This window comes from Colletotrichum higginsianum, chromosome 9 (assembly GCF_001672515.1).
Source record: "Colletotrichum higginsianum IMI 349063 chromosome 9, whole genome shotgun sequence".
Taxonomy (NCBI): domain Eukaryota; kingdom Fungi; phylum Ascomycota; class Sordariomycetes; order Glomerellales; family Glomerellaceae; genus Colletotrichum; species Colletotrichum higginsianum.
This window is the reverse complement of record NC_030961.1, coordinates 2,249,127-2,263,274: the sequence shown is the minus strand read 5'-3', so window position 1 is coordinate 2,263,274 and position 14,148 is coordinate 2,249,127. Positions and strand designations below refer to the sequence as shown.

At 55.6% G+C, this 14,148-nt stretch overlaps 6 protein-coding genes across 6 annotated transcripts; 3 read left to right on the top strand and 3 right to left on the bottom strand.

The window, feature by feature from the left end:
* Positions 1 to 1,413: 1,413 nt before the first annotated feature.
* CH63R_12895 (uncharacterized protein) lies at positions 1,414 to 3,923 on the top strand (the record flags this gene model as incomplete). Its single annotated transcript, XM_018307869.1, has 3 exons — positions 1,414 to 2,118; positions 2,285 to 2,722; positions 2,778 to 3,923. The coding sequence occupies 3 exons, from the start codon at positions 1,414 to 1,416 to the stop codon at positions 3,921 to 3,923; spliced, it is 2,289 nt and encodes a 762-aa protein (XP_018152286.1).
* Positions 3,924 to 3,959: 36 nt separating this feature from the next.
* On the top strand, positions 3,960 to 4,742 carry CH63R_12894 (Protein phosphatase; the record flags this gene model as incomplete). The annotated part of the gene is made up of 1 exon (XM_018307868.1): positions 3,960 to 4,742. The coding sequence occupies one exon, from the start codon at positions 3,960 to 3,962 to the stop codon at positions 4,740 to 4,742; it is 783 nt and encodes a 260-aa protein (XP_018152285.1).
* Positions 4,743 to 6,217: 1,475 nt separating this feature from the next.
* CH63R_12893 (Exocyst complex component Sec6) lies at positions 6,218 to 8,473 on the bottom strand (the record flags this gene model as incomplete). The annotated part of the gene is made up of 1 exon (XM_018307867.1): positions 6,218 to 8,473. One exon carries the CDS (start codon positions 8,471 to 8,473, stop codon positions 6,218 to 6,220), a length of 2,256 nt encoding a protein of 751 aa, XP_018152284.1.
* Positions 8,474 to 9,145: 672 nt separating this feature from the next.
* CH63R_12892 (Pirin) lies at positions 9,146 to 10,359 on the bottom strand (the record flags this gene model as incomplete). Its single annotated transcript, XM_018307866.1, has 2 exons — positions 9,146 to 9,927; positions 10,005 to 10,359. The coding sequence occupies 2 exons, from the start codon at positions 10,357 to 10,359 to the stop codon at positions 9,146 to 9,148; spliced, it is 1,137 nt and encodes a 378-aa protein (XP_018152283.1).
* A 224-nt stretch (positions 10,360 to 10,583) lies between these two features.
* On the top strand, positions 10,584 to 10,837 carry CH63R_12891 (uncharacterized protein; the record flags this gene model as incomplete). Its single annotated transcript, XM_018307865.1, is given in 3 exon segments — positions 10,584 to 10,623; positions 10,658 to 10,806; positions 10,826 to 10,837. The coding sequence occupies 3 exon segments, from the start codon at positions 10,584 to 10,586 to the stop codon at positions 10,835 to 10,837; spliced, it is 201 nt and encodes a 66-aa protein (XP_018152282.1).
* A 1,010-nt stretch (positions 10,838 to 11,847) lies between these two features.
* CH63R_12890 (CAP20 protein) lies at positions 11,848 to 12,465 on the bottom strand (the record flags this gene model as incomplete). The annotated part of the gene is made up of 2 exons (XM_018307864.1): positions 11,848 to 12,339; positions 12,406 to 12,465. The coding sequence occupies 2 exons, from the start codon at positions 12,463 to 12,465 to the stop codon at positions 11,848 to 11,850; spliced, it is 552 nt and encodes a 183-aa protein (XP_018152281.1).
* Positions 12,466 to 14,148: the final 1,683 nt, after the last annotated feature.

Here is a 14,148-nt window from a genome sequence, read left to right as displayed (position 1 = left end):
CATCTACATCCATCTTATTCTCATCGCTTCTCTTTTTTTCTGTTCTCCAAATCCGTTCTCCTCTCTCTCATCACTCAAGGGCGCCCTGTTCGGCTCTCTGAGAGCTTACAGTGCTCTTTTTGGGACTCGATCTTTCGAAATTTTGCTCAACAGCCCACATCAGCCTTCATTCTCCTGCCAGGAGGTTCTTCTTCGGGCACTAACAGTACCTTGCTTGGAAAGATAGCATTAGATTAACGGCATCTAGGTAAGATTTATCTTCTTCTTTACCTCTAGCAACCTCCTCTCCGGCCGCTTGATCAGTAATCGCTGACACGCGTTCTCGGTCTAGAATTTAGACCATACACAGCATTGGGTGCTCTCTGAAGACACCCAAATACGAACAACTTGATCCTTTACCCGAGGGTTTGGCTTGCTCTGACACCGCGGTGTGACATCAACGCTACGTTGACGCTTTTTGAAGACCTGATTTGGTCGGTCGAGTTCTCGCCAGGTGAGAAGACTAGGTTGGACTTGAATCTCAGCTGACGCTACAGACAGACAACAGCACCGGGATCGAATTTGCTACTTCGTTCCTCGTTAGACATTCATCCCAGAGGACAGGCTTCATCACTGCAGACTAGAGGAAATCCCTGCTTCGGCATTCATCAACACGCCTTCGGTATTGGTAGATTGCGTTGGTATGTAATCACTTTCTTCATGCTCCAACATTGCCTTCTTCTTCTTCTTTTTCTTCTTCTTCTTTTTCACCCTCCCCTCCAGATCTAAATGGCTATGTATCGACATTTCTCTATTGGGCAATACCAATGATGAAGTGGTCCATCACTCACTCTCCACACTGGCTTCCATACCATGACGAGTGTTTATGGATGGGTGAGTCAGCATTTGATTCAACCATGATGGGTTTTCATTGTGCTCCCTTTTCTTTCAGACATATCTGGCTATGTCTCTTTTGGGGATGGGGAACAGGGTGTTGGGACAGGGCATTGTGGGGGTACATTGGTCCTGAAGATTCACCTGGGCTCACCTGGGCTTGCCTGTGTGAGCTTGGACAAATGTATGCCTCACCTTTGCCTCTCCCATTATCTTGGTAACCTATTCTCAGACCATTATCTGGGTGCCTCACCTGAAAAGGCTAGCGTGGTTTGCTCCTGCCTCCTGCGCAGACAGGAACCTACCTTTCCCAGAATATCAACAACTCTTCCTCTCCTCTCATTTTCTCCCCATATCAAGCAACACCCATCACCAACCCTCATATTACTCCGGCATATTCCCTCTCTCCTCCTCATCTCTCATCACGAAAGTATCGTCACGACATCTCTGTTCTCCCTGGGTATATCAACACGCCCTCATCATACCCTACAAGCCTTAAACCCTCCCCCCCAAAACTCTGACGAGACTTGCGTGGCCACGATGGCGGACTCAAACACCATGAGCTCCGGCTCTGGCAAAGGTCCTCATGGTGGCGTTCGTCTCGCAGAGCATTCTCCCCAGTTCGCTGCCACTCGCCAGCCGTTCGAGTCGACGCCACCCTCGACAAACGGCACTGTTTGTGACTCCAAGTCGCCATCAGACGTCTTCGCGGCCGATCTTTCTGACCAAAATTCGCAGCCATACACTGGAGACTACCAGCTGCCTCAGCCTCCCAAGCTTCAGCAGGCAAACATCGCTTCCACCAACAGTCAGGGGGTTTCTCAGCACGTCAGATCCTCCAACGTCCAGGGTCCCGGCAGTTTTTCCGCAGGAAAGGCATCCATCCGTTCAGAGGGAACCGTCCTTGCGACTCCTGCTGGCCGTTCCGTCATCGAACCCACTGCTGCGGGCCATCGATCCGGTCCTCTTCCTTCGACCACTCCTAGCCGCGATTTTGGACCCGTTCCGCCCAACATCAAAACTCCCATTAATCACACTCCCGGCTCCTTGAACACCGAGGTTCGACGCACTCAGTCGGGTCCGGGCCTCGCAACCATCTCAGAGGAGAAGAAAAAAGCCACTCACAACACCGAGCGCGGCCAGACGAAGAAGATAATCGCAGAGATGGCTGCCCACTGCCAGATTGATGGCCCCTTGGTCGGACCTCTTCGGGACAGCAGACGCTCTGAGCTTGCCCGAAACCACGTAAGTCGCTCTCACTTCAAGCTTGCCTCGGCCTCCTCCCCCTTTCGTCGTTGTCGGAATCCTCTTCTTCCCCCGATTTGTCTTTCTACTCTGATGTCTCATTCGCCCATCTTTTTTACCCGAACGCTCTTCTCATCCAGAGTACATGCTGACTTCAAGGTAAAAGCCTGCTTGGATTCCTGCCCGTCAAGTTCAAGCAGGTATCATGACTACCCAGCAGGCGATCCGCCGCACCCCTGGCATCCCCAGCAAGATCGCCAACGATCTTTGCGAGGGTCTCCAGAAATATGCTCAGCAGGTTAACGATGTTCTTCGCCAGGCGGTCAACGAGGTTGCCGACATCAAGATTGACCTGGAGTATAACGACAAGGTGCTCTGCTCCAGCAAGCTGGAGGCCAGCATCATTACAGAGGAGCGTGAGCAGCTCAAGAGGGATATTGCAGACATCCATCGCAAGTACGAGGATCTTGAAGATCGCCTTGCCAGATACCATGTCGAGCAGGAGAACCACAAGAACGCAGTGCTTGAGTTCCTAGCGCGCCTCGACCCTCGCAACGGCAACGACGAGGAGACCCAGAACGATACCATTTCCGAGCTGCTCAAGGTGTGCTTTTCGTGAAACTTTTGAATAATGATCCGCGCTGACTGGTTTACCACAGGTTCTCAGAGACTTCATGAACCGCCCTAGCTCCCGTTGGATGCATGGTGAGCGCGACAGTGACTCATCCAAGGCCATCACTGTTCTCAGCTCTGCCAGCATTGCTGCTCTTGAGAAACAGAACCATCCGGAGCAGGCTCAGCAGCAGGCTCAGAAGGCTCAGCAATCTCGGGAGACTCATGCTTCTCAGGCAAACGATTCCCGCGAGGTCATGCCTTCGGCGAGCAATGCCCTGCAGCCATTCAAATACCAGCAGAACACAGAGCAGCACTCCGCCCTCGCCTACGCGCCTGCTCAGAACGGACCGCTCTCTTCATACCCAGGCACTTTCGGCAACGCTAGACGCCCTGCGGACAACCGCACCATGTCGTCTGCTGGCTGGACCCGCTCCTCCGGCGTTGCGCGCGTTCAGCACAGCATGGCCCCTCATGGTTCCTACTCCCGACCCGGAGATACTTGCAACGATTTCACCAGTGGGTACAAGCAGCCCAACGGCTTTGAGGACCCTGGTAGTTCGAGCGGTCGTTTCGACACGATGCCGTCTCGCCCCGGCACTTCCATGGGCAACCGCGGCGGCTCCAACCAAAACACCTCGTTCCGCCCCAATGCACCAGAGTTTCATCCCAGTATGAATGGCGGCATGGACCACGGCTTCGATAGGGTTGATTCTTCTTACAACCTCAGCTACGGCCCGGGGTCCAATGCTGGCTCTCGCCACAGCTTTAACGGCGGTGGCGGTGGACATTTCACCAGCCCGACTCCTCGCTCTGTCAGCCGTAACAATTTCAGCAACTTCGAGGGTCCTCCCCCCTGCGGCCGCTACCGCGGTCCTCCTGAGGTGACGTTTCCATCCCAGGGCCCCCCTTTCGGAATAGGCTCGAGCCAAACGCTCTACAGAAACGAATACAAAGTTGTCAATCAGACCAACCGTACCCACGCCCAGAACTCGTCCGGCCACAACTATCACACGGGCAACTACCCTCAGCAGGGCAGTTTCAGTCCTGGCTCTTTCGGCCAGGGCGGCAGCGGCTCCGGCCGTACGGTCACTAGCCCTTTCGCTCTCGGCCACGGCTTCAACGAGGGGGCCGGCGACAACGAACGCTATGCCCGCGCCTTTGAGGGTGTCTGGGGTCTTGCTCGGGGCTAGGTGCTCCAGTTTGCCTCGGAGATTGATCTCACCATCATGTCGCGCTTCAGCGAGGTCGCGCTCTTGCGCTACATGACGAAGCTGTACGCTCCCTTCAGCGAGCAGCATGCCTGGTCGTATATCCGCCAGCACATGAACGACCCTATGAGCCGCGCTTGCTTGATCTCCCGCGCCATGATAGACCTTTTGGTCAACCGCATCTTCGCGTTCGAGGCCTGGGAGGGGTTTTCGGTCGATGCTGATCGTCAGCTGCGTGAGATTCGCCACGAGATGAACAATCTCCCTGGTAAGTCGGCTTCTCCTTCAGTGCCATTTGCCTCGAATACGTTGCTTACTCGTCCCACTTGCTCAGCCGGTCAAGGCGGTGCGCTCCAAGTCTGTATCGACCGCGTCGCGGCCATTGTCAACTCGTGCATCAACCACGAGCGCTACGACGCCTACCGCAACCACCGCATCGAGTACTTCCAGGCCGAGCTCCGTGAGATGCTCTCGCCCTTGCTCATCTCCGAGTCCTCCGGCGGCCCCAACCTAGAGGAGGCCGATGAGGCCCTCCGCCAGATGTGCGAGAAGGCATGGTCCATCTCGGCCAAGATGTTCACCTCGCGCTGGACCTTTGAGTTCCGCTTTCCGGGCACCGGAGCGCGCTTCAACACCCAAACCATGGTCGGAATCGCGCCCAATATCGGTCCTCAGCTTCTCCAGGCCGAACACTGGCGAGTTCAGCTGGTTGTTACCCCCGTCATTACGGTGCGCAACGACACGGGCTCCTCGATCTCGGTGGCTTCCATTACCAACGCCCATGTCATCTGCATGAAGTAGTCATTGGTTTAACCCTTGGCTCTCGACACACCTTGTTCGTGTCATCCCTCCTCAACTTGCCTTGCCCACTCCGTCATTGCTCTCTCTGTGCAACAATGGAGTCAACAATCCGGACCGGAACGACAACGACATGTACAATTACGAATTTGCGAGTTTTGCTTTTCTTGCTTCTTTTCGGCATAACTCTCTAACGATACGAGATTGATGCCACCAACAGGCAGAGCTCTTACAGACCAGTGGAGCAGTGCCTATACCATCTCGGTGGGGAACCACTCACTAGGCTTGGTCTATGAGACCTCGACGAGACAACAAAAAAAAGGGGGGGAAGAGAAAAATCCTCCCGAAGGGGGGGACGAAATTGGCTTTTGGGAAGCCGCCACCACTACCACCACTTGGGTTTCTTCTCTCAGCATGTTGGACTATTTGCACCTTGCCATGCTCCCCTTTTAGACGCCACTCCCTTGAGAACTTCAAACAGGTCTTGAGAATCACTTTTGGAGGATCGCGAGAAGTGGTGGGGATTGGGTTTACCAAACTGGCGATGACAAACAGCAAAGAAGGAAGCGACAAAGGAAAAATTGGGGGGACCTGGGGCGGGTGGAGGACTTCTTCTTCTTCTTGCTCTTTTTTTTCTTCGTTTATAGACGGTGGAACGTTCCTGGCCATCTTGCAACCCGAGTCTTCACCAATGTTGGGGGAAGATAGGCGCGGTGGTCAAGGGGCCGGATTAATGAGGGAAAGGGGGGAAGGTCACAAGTGAGCGGTAGAAAAGCACAGAAACAAATCCCTCCAAGGCAAAAAAAATCAAAACTGCCATCATTTGCAGCCAGCAAAGTGTTCCAAGTAGAAGTATCCCGGACTTCCGCGACCTTTGGTCGTGGAATACTGGGTTCATCGTGACTTTGTCAGTTGCCAAAAAGCGTCTGCAGCATGCGTTGGTCGTCGACCGAAACGAAACGTCAAGTTCCATCACCAAGAGGTCAATCGCACGAAACACGAAAGGAAAACTTGACGTGTCTTCTGTTTCTTCTTTTCTCCCCTTCCTTTGCCTCACGCGCCGCCAACGCCATTCTCAGTGGAGACCGACGCGGTGTTCTGTCCAGTGAAGCCTACCTACCTAGCTTGACCAACGCACCCTGGGCGAAGGGGAACACTGGGACCACGAGGCACCTCGCCCGCTGCTACCGCGGCTCGGCGTCCCGTCTTGCGTCGTCCGCGATGCCCACCTCGTCCTCTGCGTATTGGCCCGCGGTCCCTTTCTTGGATGGGTATCTGGGCCGTCTCTGTAAACCTCTCCCCTTCGGACCATGATGTTTGCTTCTACGGGATGATGTACATCGCCCCCGACGTGGTAGCGACCTCTCTCCCGCCCATCCCGCCCCTTTATGCTCTGAACCCTAAGCCCCGGTGGTGCGGCCCTGCGAACGCCGAAGCCTGCAGCCGTGTGAAATTTCTCGGCCTTCGTTTTCACCTCATCACTTGACCTTGCCCATGATCGTCTCGGGGCCCCGCACAATGTCCAACGTTGCCGCTCTCGCCTTGACGGCGTTAAGCATGCTCCTCTCAAAGTCGTCGCGCGATCGCAGCACCGCCTCGACCCAGCTGATCTGCAGGTCCCAGTACGCCGTCTTGAAGGCCTCGAACGCGTCGGGGGTGGCGTCCTTGTCCACGGTGAGCAGTTGCAGGAAGTACTCGGTGACGCGCCAAGTTTGCTTGACCGTGTTCCCGACGTCCGGGTTCGGCAGGGCGCCAAAGTACTCGAACGCCGTCGAGATGTCGTTAAAGAGCTTGTCCTGAACGGGATCGGAGCGGCGGAACTTTGCGCCCTTGTTGCGCACGGACGAGAGGTAACGGATCAGCAGCTCGTCGGCAAAGATCTCGGTGAAGATGTCGACGAGCGAGTGGTGCAGCACCTGCCGGTAGTCGCCGACGTACTCCTCGAACGTCACCACCATTTGCTTCATGGCCGTGCTCGTGTACCACTTGGGCGTGAAGAACTCGGGCATGACCAGCTTGAAATCGACCGAGAAGATGAGCTGCACGAACTTGGTAATGCACCACGTGCTGAAATCAATGTAAGCGTCGCGCAGCAGCTCCACCTCGCCCTCGGCCCGCTCCATGTACGCCGGCGAGACGAGCGGCTCGAACTTTTGCCTAAAGTTGGACAGGTACCCGAACCTGTTCTCCTCCTCGTTGTCGTCGACGCACGCAATCTGGTCGTTTGCCGTGGCCACGAGCCAGTCCTGCAGTGGCTGGAACCCCTCGAGCTCTAGGATCTTGCTGGTCTCGAACCTCGTGGCCTCTTCGTCGAGCATCCTCTGCCACGACTGCTGCCTACCTCGTAGTCTCAGAAACATGGCGTCGATGACGCCCTCAATCACATCAACACGCTTCGAGTTGGCCGCGGCGTCGATCTGCTCGCGCATCATCCGCCACATATCGACGAGGTTCCTGGACCTGAAATACCCGTACTCGTCCTGGTCCAGGTTGGAGCCTTCGACATTGCGCTCCGCAAAGTCCTTTTGCTCGGCGTTGAAGATGCGCTCGATCCATTCATCGAGAAACTTGATGATGAGCTGCCGGAAGTCGCGGACCAGTTCTGTCTCTCTCGAATCGATGACGTGGGGCGTGAGGTCCTCCTGCTTGAAGCCCAGCTTCTTCATCTTCTTGTAGTACTTCTCCGGCCAGTTGATGATCTCCAACGTGTTGGCCGAGGCAGAGTCCGGGTCGTCGATCATGCCGACGAGGAAGTCGTGCATCGTCTGGTGATAGATGTCGCCGTAAGTCTTGAGGACCTTCCATTTCTTGGGCATCAGGGGCGTCATGCCCATCTTGACGGCATTCAGGTCGTTGAAGTACCATTTTAGGATCTTATCCAATGCCGAGGGATCGTCCAGGAACTCTCCTCTGGCCTCGGCGAACTGGCCCTCGACGCTGATCTTGATGGCCTGCGTGAACTTGTCCTTGTAGCCACGCACCTTCTTGGCGCCGTCCGTGATGCTCTGGAACCGCGTCGCCATCTCCTTATGGTCCTTGAGTGCCTCCTGCAGCGCCAGCACCCTCTGGTCACTCTTCTCCTCGGCCTCGATAACGACGGCGAAGCGTACCACTAGGCCGTTGTTGTCGTTGACCACTAAGCTTATCAGGTTCAACGCAAGAATGCCAATGTGCTCGTCAAACCAGTCGATCATGGTGTCCAGCCTCTGGAAGTAGTCCTCGAGCGTCGACTCCAGACTCGGGTCCTCGGCCCTCTGGATTTGCTCCATCGCGTCGTCCCGGATGTTTCGCAGCTGCGTCAGCTCGTAATGTATGGGCAGCAGATTGGGCATGTTCTCTTTGTCCTCCTCATCCTCGGCCAGCATCCGCTCGACGATGGCCAGGCGCTCGTTGAAGGTCTCGAGGTTCTTGCGCATGGCCTCGACGGCGCCGAAGTTACGATGGGCCTGGGAGACGAGGTTGATGCTGTTGAAGTCCTTGATCATGTTCTGTGACTCGGAGCACAGGCGATCGATCTTGATCATCTCCTCCTTGATCAGCTGGACCGTCTTCTGACCGTCCGTCAGGCCCGTCATGCCTGACTGAGTAGTCTCGAGCTGCTCGCGCAGGCCGCTGCGAAGCTGGGAATCGACGGCGGTCTTCTTGCGGGAAAACTCATGCTTCAAGCCGGCGATCTTATCGAGGTCGTCGGGATGACGGAGGAGCTCTGCGAGCTTGGGTACGGGCGCATCCATGGCGGGCGATGGGTCTAACTGGAGGGGCAGCTGAGGCTGAGGTGGCCAGCTGTCGTCGGGTTCAATTAGGGATGTGGTCGATCGGTAGGACGGCGGTCGGTAGGGTATCGATTGCGCATGCGGTAGAGAGCGTGGGGTGTGGTTGCGGCGGTGGCATTAATCATATCGCGTTCATGTGGATGTTGGGCTACGGGGTCATCACATTGCGTGCCGCAACCTGGTTTTGTGTATCCGTACCGAATGCCGGTATGGGTGCTCGATGCTTGATTGCAGCGGGTGCAGGGCGGGAAAGGGAGAGCCGGCGGGGGCACGGGCCAGCGACGGTGCGGTATTCGACCAGTGCACTCCTGCCGAGTTCATAGTTCTACAGCACTGGGCGATCGTGACGACTACCTACGTTCTTAGGTGGTAAGTGCCTACAGGGGGAGCTTATGCGTGCGCCTCGTTGGATGTATATATCTCATCAACTCTTATGACGAGCGAGTTGGCGCCGGGGTGTTACTTCAATGTGAAGTTAAGTAAGGTGGTTGTATGGTATCTCATGTTACATGATCTAGACGCCCTTCTCTCGATGCCCTCACCTAGGAGCCAATGACCCCGTCCGCTCTATGCCAAATGATGCTGGATGCCAAAAATACAAACCAAGTGAAATCAAACCAACCCATGGCTGCTCTACCCAACCATGGACTTTCCAATCTCACTCTGCCAGCCCTCTGCCCTCTCGAACCCGTTCGAGTGCGTCTGGAAGTCCATCAAGGCCTGGTACACCTCGGCTTTGGAGCTCAGCACGAACGGCCCGTACTGCACCACCTCCTGGTCTAGAGGCGTGCCGGCGATAAGGACGAGGCGAGCGTCCTTGTCGGCGCCGGCGTCGACCTCAATGTTCACGACGTCGCCCTCGTCCTCGAACACGACGTTGTGGAACTCATCGACGACGCGCTGCTGCGACCCCGTGCCAACAATGGCCTGGCCCTCGAGCGTGTACGCGAAGGCGTTCCACCCCTGGGGCACCGGCTGGGCAATCTTACCGCCGGGCTTAACCTGGATGTCCAGGATCCATACGGGCGTGTAGGCTAGGTCGCGCACCGAGTCGACGCCGTGGCTCTGGCCCGAGATGACCTTGACGTGGACCTTGCCGCCGTCGATGTCGACCGTGGGGATCTCCTTGGCGCGCAGATCGCGGTACCGCGGCTCGCAGGCTTTGAGGTGCTTCGGCAAGTCGACCCAGAGCTGGAGGCCGACGTTGGCGCTGCCGTCGGGGTTCTGCTTGGGCATCTCGGCGTGCATGATGCCGCGGCCCGCTGTCATGAACTGCAGGTCGCCGGCCTCGATAGTGCCCTTGTTTCCGGCGAAGTCCTCGTGGTCCACGCCGCCGTGAAGGAGATACGTAATCGTCTCCTGGCCCCTATGGGGATGGTCGGGGAAGCCTGACCCGGGAGAGATACTGAAGTGGTCTATGTGCGAATGTCAGCAACCTTAAGTGTCTGTAGCCTCGAGTGACCAAAGGGAGGAGGGGAGAGGGAAAACATACCGAGCATCAAAAAGGGCGAAAGATTCCTAAGCTGAGGGGTTCCGATGGAGCGGCGGACGCGGGCTCCGGCGCCCTCGGCCTGCTCAACGGCCAGAAAGACCTTGTGAATTGCGCGGGGAACAGACATGTCGGTGGCGTACAGGTGGTCGTCCGGCTGGTTCTGTTGATGATGGCGTTGATATTGTTGTTGTTGTTGCTTGGTTTCCGCTTCGGAGACGATGTCGTTCTGAATTGCGCCTGCAAAGTTGAAGAAGTCGTTTGTAGTCGCGACGACCAAATTGAATATCTGTTCTCTGAACAGGACGATGGATGTGATTCCCACGATGATGGATAGCAGTAGCGAGAAAGACCTCATTGAAGGAGGGGCGGCGGCAAGAGGAACTATTTGTACGCAAATCGTTCCGTCAATGGGGTTGAGATGAGAGAGAGAGGATATGGACTGAATGAGTCTTCTAGAACTCAGGAGTTCGAATTGACTAATGAACTAATTATACTACAGCTGTCGTTCTCGCCCACTCCACATTGCAAATGCTACTCGTAAGGGAGAGAGGCCGAAATGGCGACTTCGACCCAGCGAGCATGATCGTGAGAGCGCGCGCCTGCCTTATGCGCTTCTCTGGTAAGCAACCCAGCATTAGTCAATTTTACATCAGCAGTGGCCAAACCTGAGCTGGACCACACCTCCAGCCATCAATCAGGAGGGGGACCCGACCCCGTTTACGTCAGCATCAGCGAACTGGCAAACGCGCCCCGCTTCGCCCGCCGCGCCAGTGAGGCCGCAAACAGCTCCGCCTTCCCATGTGTATGTAGCCCGCTGACAGAGCCAGTGGTAATGGGCTGGAATCCTTCCATCACATGTGGGTTGGCCACCCAATCGTAAAGGCCAATGGCGGCCACGCCAGAGAGCCGCCAATCAGGAGCCGGTGATCAAGTCCAAGTTATGTTCTCACAAGACTCAGTGAGTATATTGGTTTAGTCTCCAGCACTTAGAGAACGGCTCAAGGTTAGCCTCACAGAAATGGGAAAGCTAGGGGGGGGGGGGGGCGTCGGCTTTTGCTGTTCATCTCCCAGATCTGCGATGTCCTAATGCCCTGACCCCCGCCCCCCCCCCCATCTCTCCCGCTTCTTGCGGGTTACGCTGTGTGGTAGATAGCTTGTGTTGCCTCGGCCAAGCTCCCCCCCCCCCTGGTGTCTGCGCGACTCGTGCAAGCTATCATCGCAAAGTGCACCCAGTGGCCTTTGCAGGCAGATCGAAAAGGCCCCTCCACAAGCTGATTTCACATTGAGTTTACTTCACGTGCAAAGCAGAGGCTGCAAAAGAAACACAAGTATCTATTAATTTTCATCCTTATCACGATGTCCTATACCAACTCCAGCTCCAGTGAAACTTGTCCCTCCGTCACAGCTGCACCCAGTCGGACTTATGCTGCCTTTCGCGGCTAAAAGTGATCAACCTTCAGGGAAAGCATTGTGTCGTGGCCGGACCGTTCTCGCCTGTAAAGGGAGTTCCAACTCGATCGATTTGCCCCGGAACAGAGGGTCAGAGCGGCGCACTAGATACCCTTTTCTTGTACACCACACCGATAATCGAAATAGACATAGAAAATAAAACACAATGCGCAAACAGTACATAAAAAACCCTATATCCGAGGTATAAGTTCCGTTCCGTTGCTGTATGTCGTTGAAGCGTCCGCTGTCATGACTGCGGTCCAAGAACCCCAGCATAGTTCGAGAGTTGGTTTGAGGTTTGGCCGCGAGGGAGGGGGGAAGGGTATATGAAATGGAGGGTGGTGGTGAGGGAAAGATCAGTCGGCTGTACCGAGGACGAAACCGTGGGGTTTGTTTAGTTGTTGATCTTCTCGTTGGCGACCTCCTTGGCCTCCTCCTTCTTGTAGTGGATGACGTCGCCGACCCAGATGATGAGTTCACTGGTGGTGATGAGGGCGGTGCTCACGACGGCCTTGCCGAAGGCGACCACGTTCTCGTTGCCGACCTTCTTCTTCTCCTGGCTGTATGTCTTCAGGACGTGGTCCTTGGCCTCGAAACCTGTGCGGAAGGGAAGAGCAACAATGCCCTTAGCACCGGCATAGAGCTCCTCAGTGGGCTTTTTGACGACGGGGAAACGCTCATCGATTGCCGACAGGGCCTGGTCACCGAGGTTGTCTGCCTTTTCGGCATACGGACGCAGGTAGCCCCAGGGACGAGCGAAGAAAGGGAGAAGGGGCTCGGCGAAGGTCTTATAGACGGATTCGGTCAAGGCCACAGACTTCTTGCCGTAGGGGTTGTTCCTGAAGGTGACGACACTGTCGTGTACCGCAGGGTAATCCAGCAGGTGCTGCGTGCACAAGTTAGCCATTATAGTCACGGAGACGAGTCAGGGCTGGACGGCGCAGAGGCTTACCTGAATGGCTGCCGAGTTCACGCTCGGGAGGTCGCCGTTGACTTGGGCCATTTTGGGCATTTAGAAAAAAGGTAATGGGGATATTGGGAACTTGGTGATGTTGATTCGTCGAAGCGCGCAGGCCCGGCGAAGTCAGGTCGAAGGGTGTTTTGCTGCGGCAGTACTGCTCGTGCTTAGTAGTACTGTTGCGTGCTTGAGCTTTGGTATGAGGCTCGGGAGCACAGTCTCGTGAGAGAGGGAGAGAAATGGGAACAGCTGTAGGTCGAGATCGGTCAGGGTGAGGTTCAGATCAAGAGAGGTTTGATGAGTGAGCGGCGATGCTGGTGATGAGCTGAGATGGACAAATGACAGGTCTGGGAAGTCAAGTGGTAGGTGTTTTGATGGGAAGGTTGGGAGAAGGAGAAAGTTTTTGGTTGTTCGAGGGGGCGGGCGAGGGAGTAAGTGAGTAAGAAGGAGAAGGGAAGGGGAAAGGTATTGGAGGGAGGACGATGTAAGGTAAAGCTTAAAGGGAGGGAGACTTACGGGAGGCAATCGGGGCAAAGCGGCAAGAGAGAACGTGTGGGAGGGAGAGTTGGAGTAGGAGTGACGGGGAAGAAAGAGGGAGAGAGAAAGACGGCTGGAACGGAGACGGATGTGTTGTGTAATGGGTGCAGTGAGTGGTGACGAGGTTGACGCCACAGACGAGCATGGACTGAGATGAAAGTATTTATCTACCAGACACCAGACACCAGACACGGTCAGGGGAGAGGAAAAAAGAGAGAGGAAGGGGAGATAGGACGGGCTGGGCTAAAGGTAAGTTGCCTGAACCCCTTGGGATGCAAGACTCAACTCCCTACTAGCCAGCCCAGATCAGATTAGCATGTGCTTCAGACATTCACAAGTCGCAATGCGTGGACAAGGACGCGCAGGAATGCCGTGGTGGCGGGTCCGGCCCAAGTATCCCTACCAACGAGGTACATGCGCCACATGCCAATGGGGGACGTCGTTCTTGCGCTTCTCTTCTGTTTCTGCTTCTGCTTCTGCTTCTGCTTGCTACTCTGCAGCGGCTTAGGTGGTTTGGTGTCTCCTTCTTTGGAACAGCAGTGCCCCTGTCTCCTTTTCTCTTCATTTTTATTTATTTTTATCGTGTTAATTCCCTCCCTCTCCGGCACCAGCCTCCTTTTTTTCCCTTTCGTTTTCCCTCTCCGGCGGGGTTTCCCTTCGTCTCGTCTACCTAGTATCCGTACTTGGTGCAAACCACATGCACTGTCACCATCGATTTTTTGGGGAGGGGTGAGTATTACTTTTTGCTGATGGCAGCTCCCCCGTCACTACCCCTGTCCCGCGATTTCGTGGCAGAGAAACACCTAGCGTGTGGGTATGGTTTCCGTGCAGGCATTCGTTGGACTATGGACTGGTGCGGGAGCGAGCCGGCGACATAAAAAGTAGCAGGTAATGGGCTGGGGCCAAGGTGTGACAGGCGAGTGAACATGGCAAAGTGAAAGAAGTGCTCCATCCAACGCCAGCAGAATCGGCAGCTCGTAGGTAGGCTCATAGCAGCAGGGAACCCGAGAGAAGACGGGAACAAAACTGGAGGCAGCAGCCGTAGCTTGCATGCATCCCTATCATCACCCTAGGTCCTTGACATGTGAAAGTGGTACTGTCGCCCCGCTATGCGTGTCGATGTGGAATATTGTATTCGAATGAGGGTCACCGGTGATGACGAACGGGGCAGGTTTCCGGATATTTCCTTTCTTTGGCCAT